The sequence below is a fragment of the Pezoporus occidentalis genome, unplaced genomic scaffold (genome assembly GCF_034315485.1).
Source record: "Pezoporus occidentalis ecotype Australia unplaced genomic scaffold, CSIRO_AGI_Poc_V1 ctg178, whole genome shotgun sequence".
NCBI classification, from domain to species: Eukaryota; Metazoa; Chordata; class Aves; order Psittaciformes; family Psittacidae; genus Pezoporus; species Pezoporus occidentalis.
In genome coordinates this window covers 66,857-85,521 of record NW_026913618.1, presented here as the reverse complement: position 1 = coordinate 85,521, position 18,665 = coordinate 66,857, and the positions used below count along the sequence as shown (strand labels likewise).

General features: G+C 44.0%; 1 protein-coding gene across 7 annotated transcripts; it reads left to right on the top strand.

Moving 5' to 3' along the window:
• Positions 1–6: 6 nt before the first annotated feature.
• Positions 7–14,461, top strand: LOC134161661 (interleukin-9 receptor-like). 7 transcript variants are annotated; one of them, XM_062614707.1, is made up of 11 exons: positions 7–385; positions 714–784; positions 6,318–6,399; positions 6,490–6,580; positions 6,969–7,077; positions 9,033–9,226; positions 9,865–10,001; positions 10,298–10,472; positions 10,675–10,780; positions 11,842–11,926; positions 12,414–14,461. In XM_062614707.1, the coding sequence occupies exons 4-11, from the start codon at positions 6,502–6,504 to the stop codon at positions 12,963–12,965; spliced, it is 1,437 nt and encodes a 478-aa protein (XP_062470691.1). In that variant the 5' UTR covers positions 7–385; positions 714–784; positions 6,318–6,399; positions 6,490–6,501; the 3' UTR covers positions 12,966–14,461. The 7 variants fall into 7 exon arrangements, with proteins under 7 accessions (XP_062470691.1, XP_062470693.1, XP_062470692.1 ...); XM_062614709.1 differs by lacking the exon at positions 714–784; XM_062614708.1 differs by lacking the exon at positions 6,318–6,399.
• Positions 14,462–18,665: the final 4,204 nt, after the last annotated feature.

Sequence of the window (18,665 nt, the reverse complement as noted above, 5' to 3'; positions counted from 1 at the left end):
TCTTTGGCTCTTTAAACCCAGCTATAATCGTTAGTTAATTATGGAGGGTCCCAGCCCTGACCATGGGGTGTGATCAAACCCAGTTCTCATATAATCATCACAGAAGTCTGTGGCCAAGAGAGCAAATACAGCTCAGGCTCCAGAAACACTTTGCCTTTCCAGGTGGAGTCTGCTAATGAAAAGTCTTCAAAACATGTAATTCCAGGCAAACTCTTGCTGTGGTGCTCTTCTGCTGCAGCAGCATCTCTCCCAGCATTTTCCAAGCACATGAACTGAAACGTTGAGCAGCTTTTAGAGCTATGCAGAAATTTCAGAAGTGTTGTACTACCTGGACGTGCCTGCAGCTCCATCTTCTGCCTTGGACCTGGTCTGCTGCAGTCAAGAGGTCAGTAGCCCAGATTTTGAGCAATCTCTGCTAGCTGATAAAGCCAACCATGAAATTGCTATTTGCACTGTAACTGTAAATATATTTCTCCCTGACATCTCTGTATCTCTGTTTTGTCTAAGATAATTGTCTTTAAAAGTCACTGTAATACTGATGCTGAATGAACCTTCTGTAGGCATAGTGCTCCTGACTCATGGGCTGCTTGGGTTCAGAAGATCTGATACTGAGAGAAACTTTGTGGTGAATGATGTATGTTTCAAGTGCAGTAATAATCTGTTGTTGCTGTGATACCAATAAATTCTTTCCTCTCCCCCATCTCTCACCCAAGATTTTAGCCAACCCCACAGCTCCCTAAACAAGGGGGAGCACTGTAATGAAGAGAAGCTCTTCCTTTCACAGGTGAGTGCTGGGAGAGCTTTTCTATGCATCCACATCCCTGGTTTGATTCTACAACATAGTAGAACCATGGCTGTTGTGATTTTGAACCTACTGGGCTTAGCTTTGCCCATATTGTTGTTACTCCCTCAATATACCCCTAGCTTAGGGGCTTCCTGGGCACTGCTCCAAGATAGTGGGGCTGTTTTTGGTTCCTTCTCTCCTTATTTTCCATTTTTCTTGTGGGAAGGTATTGTCTTAGCATGTTTATGTGTCTTTCCTGCTGTGCTGCAAGTACCCTGCATGCCCTTCACAAGGCAGCAGAGGACTGAGCCAACTCCACTTCCTTACTGATGAGATGATCCGGCCATGCACTGTCTTACAAGGTCTGCTCATGCTGCACTTATGTCTGTGCAAATGTGTACTGAGCAGAAGCATCTCTGATGGTCTGTAGCACAACAATCAGGGACAGGAGTTCAGTTAATGGCCTGGGCTGGGTGGCATTTGGGGCATGGGGGAAGTATGAAAAAAGGCAACTGCAGAGAGCTGTGATGTTCATGTTGCATATACTGCTCTGTAGTTTGGAATAGTAACATGAAAGGAAACTGAGGAAGAACATTTTGCTTTGCCATTTGAACCAAACTGCTGCTGAACTCCTGTAAAGTTCTTTTCCTGTCTGCCCTGTAGGCAGAATATTACAAAAGACGTGGGCCTTACATGGCCATTGCATCTTTATGGTGACCTGCAGCAGTAGGCAGGGAGGATGCAGTTTGTCTCTACAGGAGACAAGATGTCTTTTGCTGCAGCACGGTGAACTGCAAGCATCTGGGCAGCTGTGAGGCAGCAGTTGTTATTTGCTTACATGATGCTCTGAAGGCTGCTTGCATTTTAGGGGCTTTCCATTTCTGCTCCTGTTCAGGCCTGTTGTGACAATAAAAAGTGTAATATACATTGAAATGGGTAACCATGAGGCCTCATGGTAGTTGACAGGAGTCTTACTGGAGGGGAAATGCTGAAAAGCGGATATGGGGAGAAGCACCATAACTGAACCTGTAGTACCAATTTGGAAGTGTCTGTCCTCATTTCTGCACAGCCCCTGCCTTCCTCTCTTGGCTGTTAAAACTAATACTGGCAGATTGTTATTCAGTCTGTGTTTTGCCTGCTTCTCCCATCCGCTTCTCTGGCACATGTATGTAATGGACTTGATGGATCCTGGCTGTAGTACAACCACTGCAGCATTACAGCAGGGTATGGAAAGATCTGTTCCTTATACACTCTAGGATATGGACATGGAAGTACTGCAATGCTTGTTTGCCTTTGGCCCTTCAAGCACAGTGCAGCAATAGGCTGTGGAAGAAGTACAGAACAGGGCAGCTCAGGGATGCCTCAGGTGTCTGAGCACAGTTGTGTAGAGGCCTTGGGTGGGAGTAGTCTTGCCTCATATCCAGACAGGGCTAGGAAACAGTTTAGGGTCACTTAAAGAGCTCTTCTGTTGGTCTTCTGTTATATAAATGTTGCAAGAAGGTTCTTTCATATTACTTGGCCTTTTAAATATTAACCCTTTAGCAGAAATTCCTCAGTTTCTCCACCACTAATGAGTAACTGCAGATGCAGCTACTTCAACTCAATCTGATAATCTGAGCAGGTTTTCATTGGTTCTTGAGATTATCTTCAAAATCAGGCACAGCAACTTCTGCTTTATTATGCCACTGCTGCTACTGCCTGATCATCAAACCGCACAGCCAAAGCTATCAAGGGGCAGAAGCAGTGTGAAAAGTGAAGTTTCCTTTGAGCTGGTAAGACAGTTTAACGTGTATCTGTGCTATGCATGCCTCTAAATAATGATAGGATACATTTCTGAGCTAAGATATTGCAAAATGATTTCTTTACTTAAATCTGGAATTCTGTATTGTCTCTTGCACTGGGAACCTAGAGCAATAAAATTAACAAGAGGGTCCCTGCACTTTTGTTCTGCACGTTTGCTGAGCACAAATCCAACTATTGCATTAACTCTGATATGGGTTGTGCCAGAGAGAAGAATCATCTTGAATAAATGATTTTTATGTTGTCCTCTCTGACTGAAATAGATGAATGTAGAGGAATCCAGCCAAAATAGTCCTTGGCATTTGAGGCTTTGCAGACAAAAATATGCTATTTAAATGTCGGTATGTATATGTGTGTGTATGAATATTGCTTTAGTTACTGCAGTAGTTACGATTTGTAGCAGCCTCTAGGATCCAAGTCTGCCCAATCTAAAAGCACATAGCTGTTTGTGAGCATCAAATTGTGGGAAAATGGCCCTCCAAAGATGAAGGGAGAAAAAGATTGGTGTTGCGGGGTTCTCTCTTACCATCTCTGCAAACAAGAAAATCGTACTACTTTTCCTTATTCTCCAGCAGTTCACATGTTCATCATGTGAGTCTGTTGTGTGCACTTGATGTGGTTCTGTCAGACATGTGCTTAGAGGCCAAGGTATTCAGGAGGCAGGTAATCTGTCATTGTATTCTTCTTAAAGAGCCTATGAAATATTTTCCTGTAAGCAGGGATGAGTGAAAGAGTGCCCTTGATGAACAATCACACTTGATTGCACAGTGGATCACTCTGGAGAATGTGCGCTTGGGGCTAACCTTAATAGGTGGAGGGATGTGCCTGTTCGTAGATACACTATTGCCAGTTGCTGTTTTACTTCATGGGTGTGAGTCAGACCACACAAATGAGCTGTAACAAGAAAATTGCACTGACAAAACTATCTACTCTCTATAAAAGTTGATGGCAGAGGTGAGATAGAACCTAACAGTCCTGGCTGTCTGCTGGGTGTTGGCATACCACTACATGTATCAAAGGGTACCTGAGCATGTTGAAGAATCTTATGCACACATCTCCACGTGAAATCCTTGCTCTTGCATGACACTTCAATTTCATGTTTTATCAGGCGTTTGTAAAGCTGATCTTGTCTTGTAGTCATCCAAAGGTCAGAGATGCAAAGGTCTGTCACTTTGAACTCATTATGTTCTCTACACAATTCTTCACATCAAATGTAAGCTTCTTGTCCCCACTTTCAAGTCATTAACAGCTTCTCCTTGTCCACTTGCCATCTCCTACCTCCATATTAGGAGCTCAGCTCCTCCTATGATCATCAAATCAACTCCTCCATCCTCCATGCTACTGCTTACACACTGAAGGTGCTGCCTACAATTCTCTTGGGCTACCTCAACCTCATTCATAAGTCTCTCCTTCGCAACTCAGCAAAGCAGAGCTTTAAACCCCAGGCAATATCTAGGCTACCCACATGCTGAGACTGCCATCACCTTCTTGTATCACTTCCCCTCCCAGTGGTATCTGTCAAATAATTTATTTTACCCTATAAGTTCTTAAAGGCAAAGTTCATATTTTTATTGTGTGTTTTACTGGACCGCTAACATTGGGGTTAGCCAGAACTTTGATTATGGTTGTCTGCTAATACAACCAAACACAGCAATAACATTTGATCCCCTGTCCTGTTGATAAGCAGTTAAGAGCATTTGGAAAATCTGTGTTGTACAGATTTTGGTTAAAATTACTTGAAATCACTTTTGGGAAATGGGGACAGGTGATGGAACCGTAAGTGGGGAGGGGAAAGGCATGGCTGCAAGGCCTCATGTCCTGGAGCAGGTAACAGGTAGAACAACTCTGCCCTGGAAACATGCAGAAAGAACAGAAACACCATTGCAACCAGCTTGAGACCACCTGGGAACTTAGAGTCACCAGTCAGCTTCCGGTACTGAGCCAATCTTGCACTGGTGGCTGCAGAGCTGGAGTATAATTGCAGGGCTCTCTCCCAGGTCCCTGCAGAGTGAAGGTGGTTCTTCTCCCTTCCTCTCCCACATCTACATTTTTCACAGGGCTTTTCTGCCTTCCCTCATAGCTCAGCAGTGTTGCAGAAACTGAGCATTAGAACAAAAAATAGCATCAGGCAGTCCTGGCTAGGAAGACAATTTGTCTTCCAGTCCCCAGGTGCTGCAGTTGTGCCCTTGCTGCAGCATCTGAGCTGAGGATTTAATTGATTTATTTAAGATCTCTAGCAAAGATTTATAGACAACAGGTCTTGGGCCGTATCTGAAAGCAAAAGGTTCCAGCAATAAAGGTACTTCCCCTTTATCCAAATTCTGCACTTTGTTTCAGGTTTAGCTGTATCTACCTTCAGTATCCAACTACTGGATTCCTTCCATCTCTAGGAGATTGAAAGGAAAAACCAAACTCACCCAAACAAGAACACCACCAAAAAACCAACTCCAGAACTTTTCTCATACCTGAAATCTTTTTCCCATGTAAAGGTACTTGTGGCCGGTGTGAAGTTACTACTCAGCCTTTCCTTTGGTTAAGTTAAAGACATTTTAGCTCTTCATTTCTGAGGAAAGTTACCCAGGATTCAATCATTCTTACAGCCTTTTCCAGAACTTTTTTCATCTTTTCAGCAACTTTTTGTCAAAGTGTGGATCCCAACAGAAGGGATGAACTAATAATGCTGTTACGAATGCTGTGTGTACCTGTGGTAACATTTCTGCTAATTGATCTGCATCCACAGGCTGTGTGTTGGCCCCTCTAACAGCATGGATGTACTGCAGGAGCTTTTTCAGCTGCTTATGTGCTATTTCCCAAAATAATGTTCCGATAAAGCCTTTCAGAATTCCATGTTCCATGACCTATTTATGACACATTCATGACTAACACAAAAAACTTGCATTTAAACATGCTCATTTGTTTCCAGGTGAATTAGAGAGCCAGGAAATGTCCAGCATGTTTCAAACATTGCAGAACTGAATAAAGAACTTCTGTGGGGGAGAGGAGGTATCAAATTAGCAGCAATTACCTGGAAATTGTCTGTCCTGGTTTAGTTGTCTTGACTTAGATTTATTTGTTTGTGTGCCCGAACAAGTTCTTGTAAGCACATATATAATTCTATTTAATGCAGCTCTCTCTATTTCATATTTAGTCAGTCTTACTGTGTTTATCACAGGGATCATACACAACCCTGATTAGAATGATAAGCAGGAGAGCCTTCATGCCTCCCAGCCTCCCTCTGCTAAAATCAGCTAATGGTGATGCTTCCTCTCAACAACCCCCACTCTGAAGAAGGTCTGCAGCAAAACAGGATATTTATGAAAAACCCATGAATGAAGAGGTGCTGAAGTGGAAGCCAGCAAGATTCTGAAATATTGTGATTATTTTACTATTAATTCAGAAAAGGGACACTATAAGCAGGCATAATTACAGGAAAGAAGTTGATGTGAGGATGCTGCTGTCTAGCTCTGTGAAATCTGGAACTGAAAGTATTTCCTGCTACTGTAGCCATCAGATTTTAATTTAATCTCTTCAGTAAAGCAGTCCTAGTGATTAAAATGCTGCAGTCCTTGCTAAGTGTAGGCTCTTTCTCACTCACACCTATTCTAGACTACTTCAGACCCTTTGTTGGTTAAAAACTACAATCTTATTCTATAGCCAGGCTGTACTCATCTGGTCTTGAGGCAATGCTGAACTTAGTGTCTTCTCCTATCCTGACACTTCTCCTTTTCCGCAGCTTCTTCTGAAAGAGAGATCATAATCCCTGGCAAATGAAGAAATTGTATAACTGAGTTGGTGCCCTGTCTGACAGAGCCAAGGTCAGCTTGTGTCAGGGCTGGCAGCAGCAGATATTCAACCTGCTGGTATGAATACTGACAAAACTGCTTCTAATGGCTCTTCTATTTTAGATACTGTCTGGAATGGGAGGAGATGTGTGCCAACTATGCCTCCAGCTGTGCATTGCTTCGGTGCTGCTCTTTGGTGGAGGAAGAGGGAGAGGTAAGAGGAGATCTGGAATAGGCCCACTGTGGGAAGGAGCACATGCATGTGCTCATCTTTCATTCACAGACCCCAGAGTATGCAACATAAGATCCTGTGACTGCCCTTTCCCCAGTCCCAGGAACCAGTACCCGCTGGTAATGCCAGGCCTGGGGAACCCAGCACGTGCTGGACAAGCTGCGCAGCAGAAAAATCTTAGCCAGTGCCCAAGTTCCCTAAGATCTTACACTCATGCAGTGAAGTGTGGTGCAATAGGAGGGGCATCATGAGGAAGGACAGATGAGGTATCACTAAAGGAAGCACTAGAAACTAATGCATTTATCTGACGTACCAAGCAAGGCCTTGTCAGGTGATGCACAAATGCAGCTCTGGTCTCCTTCCTCTGCAGAGCTCCAGGGCAGCCTGAGCTGCCTGAATAACTATGTGACTACCGTGAGCTGCATGTGGGAAATGGAGGAGCCCATGGGAGAGGGACCTTTCCACCTGCATTTCACCAAGTAAGAGCCTGTCGTGGTTGAACCCCAGCCACAACCCAGCCCCCCTGGCACGATGGGGGCAAGAATCAGAAGAGTAAAAGCAAGAAACCTCACGAGCTGAGCTTAAGACAGTTTAAAGGGTAATGCAAAAGCTGTGAACACAAGCAAAGAAAGGAATTCATTCACCACTTTCCTCTGCAGGCAGGTGTTCAGCCATGTCTAGGAAAGTAGGGCTCCATCACGCATAACAGTTACTTGAGAAGGCAAACACCATAGCTTCAAGCATCCCCCTGCTTCCTCCTTATTCCCCCGGTGTTTCATGCTGAGCATGATGTCCTACGGTCTGGAATCTCCCTGGGGTCAGTTGGGGTCAGCTGTCCTGGCTTTGTCCTCTCCCAACCCCTTGTGCACCCTCAGCCTGCTCACTGATGGAGTGGGGTGAGGAGCAGAAAAAGCCTTGATGCTGTGTAAGTGCTGCTCAGCAGTAACTAAAACATCCCCATGTTATCAATACTGTTTTCAGCATCAATCCAAACACAGCTCCATGTCAGCTATTGTGAAGAAAATTAATTCTGTCCCTGCCAAAACCAGCACAGCACCAAGAGCTGCTACGGCAGCTGCAGCCCTGGCATGGGCAAGAAGAGCAAAGATGGGGCCCGGCTGTGGGCTTTGCTCCCTCCACAGCAGGAGACTTGTGGCTTCCTTGGAAGCTGCTCTTTTTTTGTGGTCCCACTGCCTTGGAGGGTGCAGCAGAGGTTCAGCACACTTGGCTGCATGCATGTAGCAGAGGTTCAGCCCATTCATCCATCCATCCATTCAGCCCCTCTCCGCACAGAGAGCCCCCCAGCCCAGGCTCTGCTCCCCATGACTGGGGCACTTCCAAAGCCCATCCTACATGATGCTGCTTAATCAATTTCTAACTGCTTCTTGTCTTGTTGCCTAGAAATGAAACCCCTAGGGGTTTAATCTAAATGATTTAATATATATGCAAAAGGATTTTGAAAGTCTAGTGAGTTATAGTAACACATTTAGAATACTATATGAATACCTTTTTCTCTAACAGAAGAAATCAGGTGAGCGGCTTCCTAGGTGATAGGATAATAAGCACTGTGATGTGCTAATCTGAGACGAATGAGTTTTGATTATGTAATTATGCTATCTTAACTCCCGGTAACTAGTGTTGCATGAGGGTAAGCCATGCTGCCATTAGATGCCTCATACATTCTGGTAAAGTTAAGTCACAACCAACCTAACTCTTAACTATAGTAGATTTTACATCTATGAACAAAAGCCAAGCTGATAAACTGTGGTGTCCCAGTTTACTGTGGGGTCATGTGCAACACGACATCTGCTGATAAATGGCTGCATTAGACAAGTTAATAACATGAGACTGCTCTTTGGAGCCATTTCCCCAAGGTGATATTTTCCATCATTCATCCTGTTATGCTGTGCTGGAGCTTATGAATATTAAAAAACCCTTAAACCAAGCAAAAACAGCACTGAAAAAAAAAGAAAAAGAAAAAACTAACTGACAAACCAACCTTTGAGGTGTTCTGCTGTCAGCACTGGTTTGTTCAGAGTGAAAGAGGCTTTAATGTACAACTTGTTAGCTCTGTGCTGTGTGCTTGTAACCAACTGTCCATCCATTTTAACCCGCTTGTACCAGCTGCTTTCCTGGCAGCAACATGTAGCAGCCTTCTCGGTTCCAAGAGGGAGCAGGTGGCAGGTACAGCTGTGCGTGCAGCTCCTGGGAGGTGTGGTGCCTTCAGCAGTGAGGTTATGAACCTGGTTCCCTCCACCCTTTTCAGCTCTGCCAACCAGCCAGCTTTAGCATTGCTTTCTCTGCCGGCTGCACTGAAGAGGTTCGTGTTCTTCCACAATGCGGTGCTGTGCTAAGCTGCCACCCATCTTTCATAAACTGAAAAGCACTTAATCACACAACTTAAAAGAAACTTTCAGCCTTTTTATTCTTCTAGCCTCTGGTCAAAGGGCCACAACGCCAGCTGCAGACTTACTGCCAGAGAAAGCATGCAGAACCAGTACCACTGCACAATCCATTTAGCCAGCCAGATCTTGGAAACAGATGGTTATAGAGTTGCTCTCCAAGGCAACTTCTTTGGACGCAATCACACGTACATCATCTTTCCAGAGTACAATCCCCGTGAGCACAGTAAGTATGAAGCAGAGCAGCTGTGGGTTGAGGCTCTGCCTTCAGCTTTGGGGTACAAAGTGAAAATAATGGGAACAGGCCAGACTGCTGATCCCTGGAGAATGTAGTATGTGGACTTCATCATTAAGGATGCTGTCCCAGTGTCTCTCCATTCTGACTTTTCCAGGACTTCAGAGAGAGCTGGCTCTGGAGTACCTTTTGTCTGTACTTCTTATTTGCATTTTGTTTTCTTATTGATGCCCAATTGGATTGCCTCTGTAGCTGTGTTTTTCTAAGAAATGAAGCCATGAGGAATCAAAGTCATGGATCTAATTCGATGTCCCATGGCCTGGTACCTCAGAGAAATGCTCTAGTATTTGAGATCTCAGTTCCTGTCTGTATTAGAGGTATGTTGGACAAGCAGAATGCGACATCCAGAGTGGCTCTTTGCTTGCAGGATTATCCCTAGGGGCTAATTTATGTCAATTCTGTAGTTGTTCTGGCCTACCCTGTGAGCTAATTTGGTCTACTGCTGGTCTTAATATAACTCATTAGACCCAGCCTTATCTTCCAAGACTTCATTCAGCCTAGTATCATGCATTTCTGTCCATGGTGTTCATGTCCCAGATAGTGTGAAAAACCTACCTCTTTATTTGCAGTAAAACTTGACCCCCCTTTGAACATCCAGAGCAATGCCACTGCCAGCAAGTGTCAGATATGGTGGAGCGTGCCTTGGTACCTCGTCGAAATTCTTCAGTATGAGTTGCAGTATAAGGAGTACAGCAAGCCCTGGGAGGTAACTGGTGAAGCACACACTGATACTGTCTTGCACTCTGGGCCTCCTAGCAGCTGGCTGTTCTAAGCTGGCCTTTCTGTTTTCCAACATCATTGCTGAAAGATTTTATGTAAGCCGTCAGTACTGAAGATCAGTAAATCTCCTCCTGGACCCTGCATTCAGAAGTCACCCATCGTTGCACAGGCCCTCTTCTTGCATCTGAGAAAAGATTTGGAAAAGGAGGGGAGGGGAAGAGTATTTAAAAGACCATCCCATGCCCAGCCTTGTTTACAGAAATCCTTTGCACTGCTTTGCAGATTGCACTGAACAAGACGCCCCCCAGTTCACTGCCCCAGGTTGAAATTGAAGCCGCCGAGCTCCGCAGCGGCGTTGCTTACACCGCACGAGTTCGGTGCAAGGTTTCTGAGAGTGAGGATTCGTACCATAGTCAGTGGAGCGAGTGGAGCCAGCCAACAGTGTTTCAAAGAGCAGGTACAAAGAATGTTGCTTTTACTTTAATTCATGTCTCCTCATGAGTTCATGTTCAAAAAAGGGAGATACCTGGTAAAATGAAGCTTTTCAAATCCGAACTAGCTGCCTTTAGAAGCCTGTTTCATTTGCATTGCTTGGTTATTTGGGGTTCAATCTTGACTCCCAGACTTTTTATCCAATATTTTTGTGTTGGTTCTTCTAGAACTGCCTGAAAAGATCCTAAATACCAGAACTATGCAGTTCTTGTTCATTCCTCTGAGTTTCGGCACGCTGCTGTATTTATTTTGGAGCTGCAAGCTTTCTTCAAGGTATGTTATATTTTTTCAGAAAGTTCCCCGTGATCTGCACAGCCTGAAGAAGGTAAATCAGGTGTCCTTATACTCTTCTTGCTTCCTGTTTGTGCTGCACACACTCAATCATTTTCAAAAGTACTTCTGACAGTCCTGGGATATGACATGTTCCTTGGCTGATGATTGTTAATGACCCACTACACAATCCTTAAAAAGAACAAAGTGCCTTTGTGGCACCCAAACTCAGCTAAACCTCGAGGTTGAGGGTCTCTTTGTCTTGGAGTTAAAGAAATTTAAACCCATGGAAATTACTTGTTTTCATGTAGATAAAAGTGCAAATACACAGCAATCTGTAAGGGTGGTTAAACTCCTTTCAAAAGTTAAGCTACTGGTGACATACCTGGCAGTAGTCAGTATGCAAAATACCAATGCAAGCAAACTGAACTGACTCCTATTCAGTGCTCCTTAGGTTTTGGGACCAAAATGTGCAGAGAAAAAGGTATCTCTAGAACTTTGGTTCAATTATTCTCTGCAATTTTTTTATGCTGGAAGAGCGAAGGTGAATCTCCTGCCTCTTCCTTTGCTGCCTTGACGTAGATTATTCTGCTACATACACATCACTCTTAGAGAAACAGAACACATGATGCCTGTATAGTAAAATATTTTTACAGGATAGACTCTCATAAAGGAACTAGGATGTCTGGCAGAATTTCTCTGTCTAAACATAATGAAACTAGAATGCTCTGAAACAATTCCAGAGATGCTGTTTTAGATCAAGTTAGTTGCTAAACAAATGCATAAATAGCTTAGTCATATAATGAGTAATAGACTAGTACTGAGTTTGCAGCATATAGCATTCCTCAAAATTTTTATGACTGTGCTTCAGGCTAGAAACATTAAATACATGCACAGGAGTCAAACACTTGCAGGAGATGTCAGAAACCTTGCGAAATGGACTTCCTGTGCAATTTTTATAATGTAAGTGTGGAGCTCTCAACTAACAGCATCGAGACAGAACACAGGAAAACTGCTGTCGCGTTCTGCTTGTTTTAATTTGAAGTGTTGTTTTCTCACCTCAGGGCAAAAGACCTCTCCTGCTTCAACATTCCCACACCAGCTGCTTTCTTTCAGCCTCTCTATAATTTGCACAATGGGAATTTTAAGGTAAGGGATAAGTTTCATTTCTTTCTTATGACCCTCAATTCATGAGGAGAGCACTTTTCTTTTCTTGGGGATTAATCATTCTAGCTCCTGAGCAGTTACTGACATGGTTCTAGTCTTTCTGGAGCTTTACAGTTTCTCAGTGTCCTGCCTCCACATACTAGTGACACCACCAAAGCTTCAATTCAGCTTCTCTCACCTTAGAAATAAGCTCCCTCCAGTCAGTGACTCCTAGCCATGCTGAACATAAGCGGTGCACACAGTCTTTGCAAAGCCAAAGCAATATGAGCAGCTTGCAGTACATTCTGGAGGTGAAATCTTGAAAACTTCTTGTGACATTAGCAGCTAGATTCTCTACCCTATTACTCTGTTTGCCCAGTAGAGCTGCACTAAACCTCTGGGTTATTGTGCCAAAGCCGTATAGAAAGAAGTTATTTTGCAAGTTCCAACTGTAAACAAAATGTGCTGAACTTGCTGATCCTTTCACTAGGACTGGGTTGGATCTAATGAGGCTTGTAGCCAGCTCAGAAGAGAAGAGGCCAGCAACTCAAACAAAGTGACCGCAGATGATGTTTCTGATCTGAACACCCAAGAACAGATTTCCCAGATTTTTTCCTTGAAACCTATGGAAAGCACAAATCTGGCTGCTGCAGAAGAAAACTTAGTATTTGCCTCAGTTCCAAGCCAGCAGTACGTCCCCAGCAGGTATGTAAGAGCAGAAGAGACAGAAGTGAGGCTGGGACTACTGTTTGCACAAGCCCGTGGTGATGATACAGTTGGCTTGAAAATCTCTGAAAAAATTAAAGCCAACCTTGACAGCCCCAGCACGGGAAGGAATTCTTCCTCTCACGCACAGCATGGAAAGGGCAACTTCCTTATGCTTCAGGAATCTTTAGAGATAGCAAATGTGTCCTTCAGCAGTAGTGACTATTGTACCTTATGTGACAATCATACCACAGGAGGTTTGATTCCTGCTGAACTACTGAAGCTCTCCAACAGCAATAGTCTTCTCAATCAGAATGATCGGAGTGACCTTCCCTGAGGAATACTGTCTACAAAGATCTTTGTGCTGTCCTCTCACCTCCCAGCACTGTCTTCCCAAGTGGCTTAGATAGTGGCCATGCAGACAATTACAAACATGTATCATTTTTAGGTAAATCCTCAATTTCTGTACTTAAAAAGAAGATCGTGACAACTCCTCTGGCTAGCAAATACTACTCCTACAGGCATCACAAGGCCTGACTCCAGCAGTACCTACTGTCTCAGGGGACATATGACCATACTCTTCTCTAAATTAACCACCTGTCAGCAGCAGAAGTCCAGCAATGCTCTGGCTAAGGAAGCAGCAGCAGACCTGCTATTTTGCCTCAGGAGGAGCTATTGGGATTGGGCACCTCTCAGAAGCAGCAATACTTGTAATGTGCTGAACCACAACTTAAACTCCATCGTTATTTTATAAAGTAGTAAAAAACATAACCAATTTTTGCTAAAAAGGGTAATTTTGCTTTTTAATATTTGCTTCTTAATATGATATTGATGACTTCAAATGGTTCCCAATTTCTTCAGAATTCATAATTGCTCTATTTAATCAGGCAGTGGCCTTGTTCTTTATTACTCTGAATGGCTCTAACTTTCTATTGTGCCGTAACTAAGCCCCATATAGTGCTTTGATTTTAACAACAATTTATTCCAAGGTTAAGTGCCTGACCTGATCTACTGAAGAAAGGCGAAAAGCAAGAATAGAACAAACGAGCTTTATTTAATCAAAAAGCAGGCCAGGCCAACTGCCTCTCCAGGGCTTTTTTTATTTCTCCAGAACTGATGAGTTCTTTGCCTATCTGCTCAACTGAACAGCCTTTCTGAGATGAACCTCTGGAGGTTTACTTTCTGCCCTAGACACAGAAAACCTTAGATGTGATTGACTGCCCACCAAGCGGGTTCCTGAAGTCTTAGTTACATCTCCTAGGCTTAAACGGCTCAGGAGTTTTAGCAAGCATACTAAGAAATTTACAGATGCAACTACACTAGCTGGCACATGCATACATACAGTCACACACATTCATTCCTTCCTCTTTGGGAGTGCTTCCCTTGACTCTCTGGTGATTGTTAGCACTGGTTAGTTCTGACAATGAAAAGTTTCAGTTATCAGTAAGCAGATTGAGACACCCTTCCCAAAAACATGTGCTAGGCCAGAGAACTGTTGTGGAAAGTCTTCATCTGGGAAGAGAAGCAGCAACAGAATGAGGAGTCCACATCCAGCTTGTGTGACAGTCACAGGAGGTGCCAGCACTGATTTGTTTCTGGAGTGGTAAGCAAAATGCTCTTCTGATACCTGAAAAAATATCCCCTTTCTGGTCCTTTGTGATTTTTATCTTGTACAAACTGTTTTCCAGGATGCTTTTTATACTATACCACAATGTAATGGCAGAAGAATATGATGTTACTGTAATTAACAGTAGCTATAATATCCTCTGGAGAAGAAAATCTCTGAAACAAGATCACAAGTCTAAAGGATTTTGGTGATTCTAAACTCTTAGATCCCCTAGTGTGGCTTGATGTAGTGTCCCAAATTTCAAATCTTCAGAGTCTGATGGACGCTTCCTGAAACTGTCAGATCAATGGTATCTTAAATCTCAGATCTTTACAGCCTGAGCTTACAAACATGTCTGCATAGAAACTGAACCAAGTTTCATAAAGTATTACTCAGTTACGAGTACAGGGGGTTTTGTTGTTTGGTATTTTTGTTCTTTTCGTGTGTGTCATGATTGAGGCTGGTATTAGATTCAAGCTGTGTTTTTTCACAGCTTCTCCCAGAATCTCTGAGCTATTCTAAGGATGAATTTTTGCCTCTAAGTGCGATACGCACCTTCCTAGTAGAAGACGGAGAACTACTATCTAATAATGTGGGCTCTGGCCAAGCCTTTGAAGCCTTTCATTTCCTGGGACCACTGAGTGCATGCAATGTGATTTGTCTGCAACCAGAACGAAGTGGCCAGTATCTTCCCCTTTCTTTTCTTCCTGTTGAGTTTTGCCATGGGAAACAATTTTGGAAGATATCTAAGTAATGCCTGTAAGCCACTAAGGAGTTGAAAATGATCTGTGCTAAAGATTTCCATTTAGTTGTGAGTTTGGTTGGGGGAGAGGGGTGTGTTTGAGAACTAACACTGTACAATTATTCAGAATAACGGAACTGATGCAAACTTTGATTTCTCAGAAGTTAGTGTCCAAGAGTTTTTGAAGAGCTTTAGAAAACATTGGCTATGTAAGTATTAGTAAAAGTTGGTTTGAAAACATTGTAGGAGAGGGACATACTCTTCTCCCTTGTTTGCAGACCAAAAGCACTAAGCCAGTGCTGCTGCTATCGCCACCAACAGAAAGAGGGGCAAGAAGGTCCCTGATTGAAAATGTGTTTTACACCTCATAAAACCAAGGGGGACCAGCACGCTGAGCAATCCCACGTGTCTAGCATGTGAACATCAGCATAGCTCTGCTAGTGCTCACCCAATGGCTATGGAAGTATTGGTGTTCCCAGTAATGAGTGACAGCAGCTGTATGTGTCAGACATTCTGCTGTTTAGTCATTACAAGAGGGGTGAGAAGCTCAGACTGCATGTTTGTCAACAGTGTAGGTATCACAGCACTGACACAAACTCATTTTGAAAGAGAAGCAAACAAGTCACAAATACTAAGACACAGCACTCAACCTGTTGACTTGTCTTCACAGTGTGGCTTTTAATGCATCAAAGCAAAGCTCAAGTAGTGGTGTTTGGCATGCTGAAACAAGATCACTGATCTGCAAACTCCTGCTCCAAAGTGCAGAAGCCGAGCCCGTGAAAGCAATCTTTTTTTCCCCCGAGACTGCCATTAGTCAAGGTCCAAATAAACCCATAAATCATTCCCTTGTTAAGTAAGCAGACAGGAGGAAAGTAATTCCAGAGTCCAGAGAAACAAGTTTGATCTTTTTAGTTTACTTCTGTTAAATTTGATCATTGTATAAACAAAGTACAGGGAATGCTGGTTAGACTCGGAGCAGCACCATCTTGCCAACTGCCAGTGTGAACTCCGCCATTTCCAGCGCCACAGCCCTTTCACTCCATCTTTTCTGTATTGCTGTGCTTCTTTGAGTCATGAATCCTGTGCTGCAGAAGCCTTTGTCACCACAGGCCTTTCGAGACAAGCATAGTCCCTTGAGTCTCCCAGAACCCCTTGGCAGAGTATATGTTCTTTCACAGCCATCCACATGTTCACTCATCTTGCCAGTAAAAGCACCAGAAATTAAAAATAGTCTGTTTAATCTTCAGTAATTTAATCTAATCTGCAGATCTGTTCCTGCTCAAGGCACAGCAGTTCTGAGGACAGAAGCACTAATCAAGTGCAGAGATCTAAACCATGGGTTCTAAAGCAAGAACCGTACCATTTGACGACACGCGTATTTATGTACTGCTGATTGTAACTGGAAAGGAGGAGGGGATGTTATTTTTAATGCTAGGAAAGGGAATGAACACACAGAGGGGTTGTTTGTTTTTAACAACATGCAAACCAAGGATTAAGTTGCAACACAAAACTACAGCAACTTGGATTGCTTCTTCCTTGCTGCTCATGGAGCCAAGTTAATTGACAAAATCCCAAACCCCAGTGTCAAATCTTATCACTTTAGGGCTGGTGAACAGATTGATTTAATCAACACACTTCCCATTTTCAGTGCATACTGGACTGCAGCACAGAATCTGCTGTGACAGCATCAGCTCTGATACCACAGCCCAGTATTATGCCACATTTGTCTTTGTCTAGAAGTAGTATATTTATATGGTACTGCAGGCCCAACACAATATGGATTTTTGAGCCACACTGATTCACATGCAGCCTGATATAGGCAGTGCCAGAGGGCAGAAGTAACAGTCATTACAGTGTAAAGGCAAGTAATAAGCTGTCTTTTATACTGCCAACACGGGCTGCCAAATGCTGGCAAAGTTGTAAGCCATAGGCAAGTCTAAATAAAGCACTAAAGAAAGGAACCGGGGCATCAATGTAGACAGCTCACTAAGCTAAGACTTCTTTGTGACATACTTTTACATCCAGAAATGCGTATTTGCTGCGGTGCCCGTGCCGGCACTGTGCCTGCTGCGCTGCCCCTGCCCAGGAAACACAGCATCGAGAGCCCACAAGCCTTTCCAGAATGGTCTCGGTGCTCCACACTAAGCCATTACATTAATACCATGTTTTTCCTCAGCTTGGTAATTAAATGTCTGTCATCAGGGGGATGGCAAAGATACCAAAAAAAACACCACTGCAATCACTCAGCAGTGCGGGGGAGGTCCAGTTCACCTCTCAATACTGTCTTACCCAAGACAACACATATTTCCTCTAGGAAATGAGCTCTTCCTTATATCACAAATCAGCCTCTGCAATGCTGAAAGTTACTTCTGAGAAGTCATGCAGAAAAAGAAATCTAGAGAACTCTGAAACAGTGTCATCTTTGCATGCAGGCAAAATAGGGCCCGAAACACGAACTCAAGCAGCCAAACTTCTGCCTTTAAAAGGTTTCTGGAAGAAGTTACTAAAAAATATTTTTCTTAACAATCTAGAGGATTAAAAAGTGATTCATCCACTTCTGTCGATGACATGAGAGTTTAGCTGCTGCTGATGGCGAAGAAGTAGATCCTACATACTTTGACTTTGGTGAGATTTTGTATACAATTTTAGAGGAATAGTAAGGACACCACTTGGCCTAAATGATACCACCTGGATTTATGAATGAATGATTACACTGCTTGAAAAGGCATTAGAGTCTTAATCATTAACAGGTCCCCATTGACTGGTACGGCTTTTCAAGTGGTGTTCCAGGAGTCTATCCTGACACAGCCTTGGTCTGATTCAGTAATTTTGGCGATGAAATAGAAAGTATGCACGTTCAAGATTTGTTCTGCGAAGGATTTGAGCAACACACTGAAATACGATGCGAGAGCTGCAGTGAACCATGATACAAATAATGAGTTACTAGTGAAATGCTGTGGCAGACAAATACTATTACAGCTCATAATGAGACAGGTAATTTGGAAACGGTAGCAAGTACTTATTTCATTCTACTTGTAACAAATGAGGCTGCAGTTGAACAGTATATCCAAGTCTAGACATAATACCTTCAGGAAGATGCAAATCAGTTGGAAAGGATTCGGGGAAGAAAACATTGCCTATGAGAGAGAACTGAGATGCAGTGTGAACACAAGCAGAGGTATACTTAAAAGCACCTCCCCCCACACCCTATTATTAGATTCTGATCAGTAGCTCTACTTGTCTGCTGAAGATGAGAAACTCGCACCGGAAAGCCGATTCAGGCTGGCTATAGCAGAAATCTTCCCATGGAAAGCAGCTCAGCTCCAGGACACTGCCCCGGCCCTCCGCCCCCAGCCCAGCTGACCGTGAATCTGGCTTGCGGACTGTGCTGCGGGGCAGCGCCCTGGGTGGACCTTCCTGATCCGGCCTCCTGAGCAAAAACCCCTGCGGCTCAGTAACCCCCGGCAAACCCGACCGCGCTGCTGCAGGGCGCTGTGCGCCAAAGGCCCGCCCCGCCAGCGCAGCCGTGGCCGCGGGGTGGTCAGCACCGGCCCGGCCGACCCCTGCGCCCCCGGCAGAACGCACCGCCGGGGTAAGGGCTCAGCGCCCCGCAAATGACCGGCTGGCGCCGACACCGCGCTAGGGCGGGCGGGCGGGCGAGCTCCTGCTCAGCGCACACGGACCGCGCT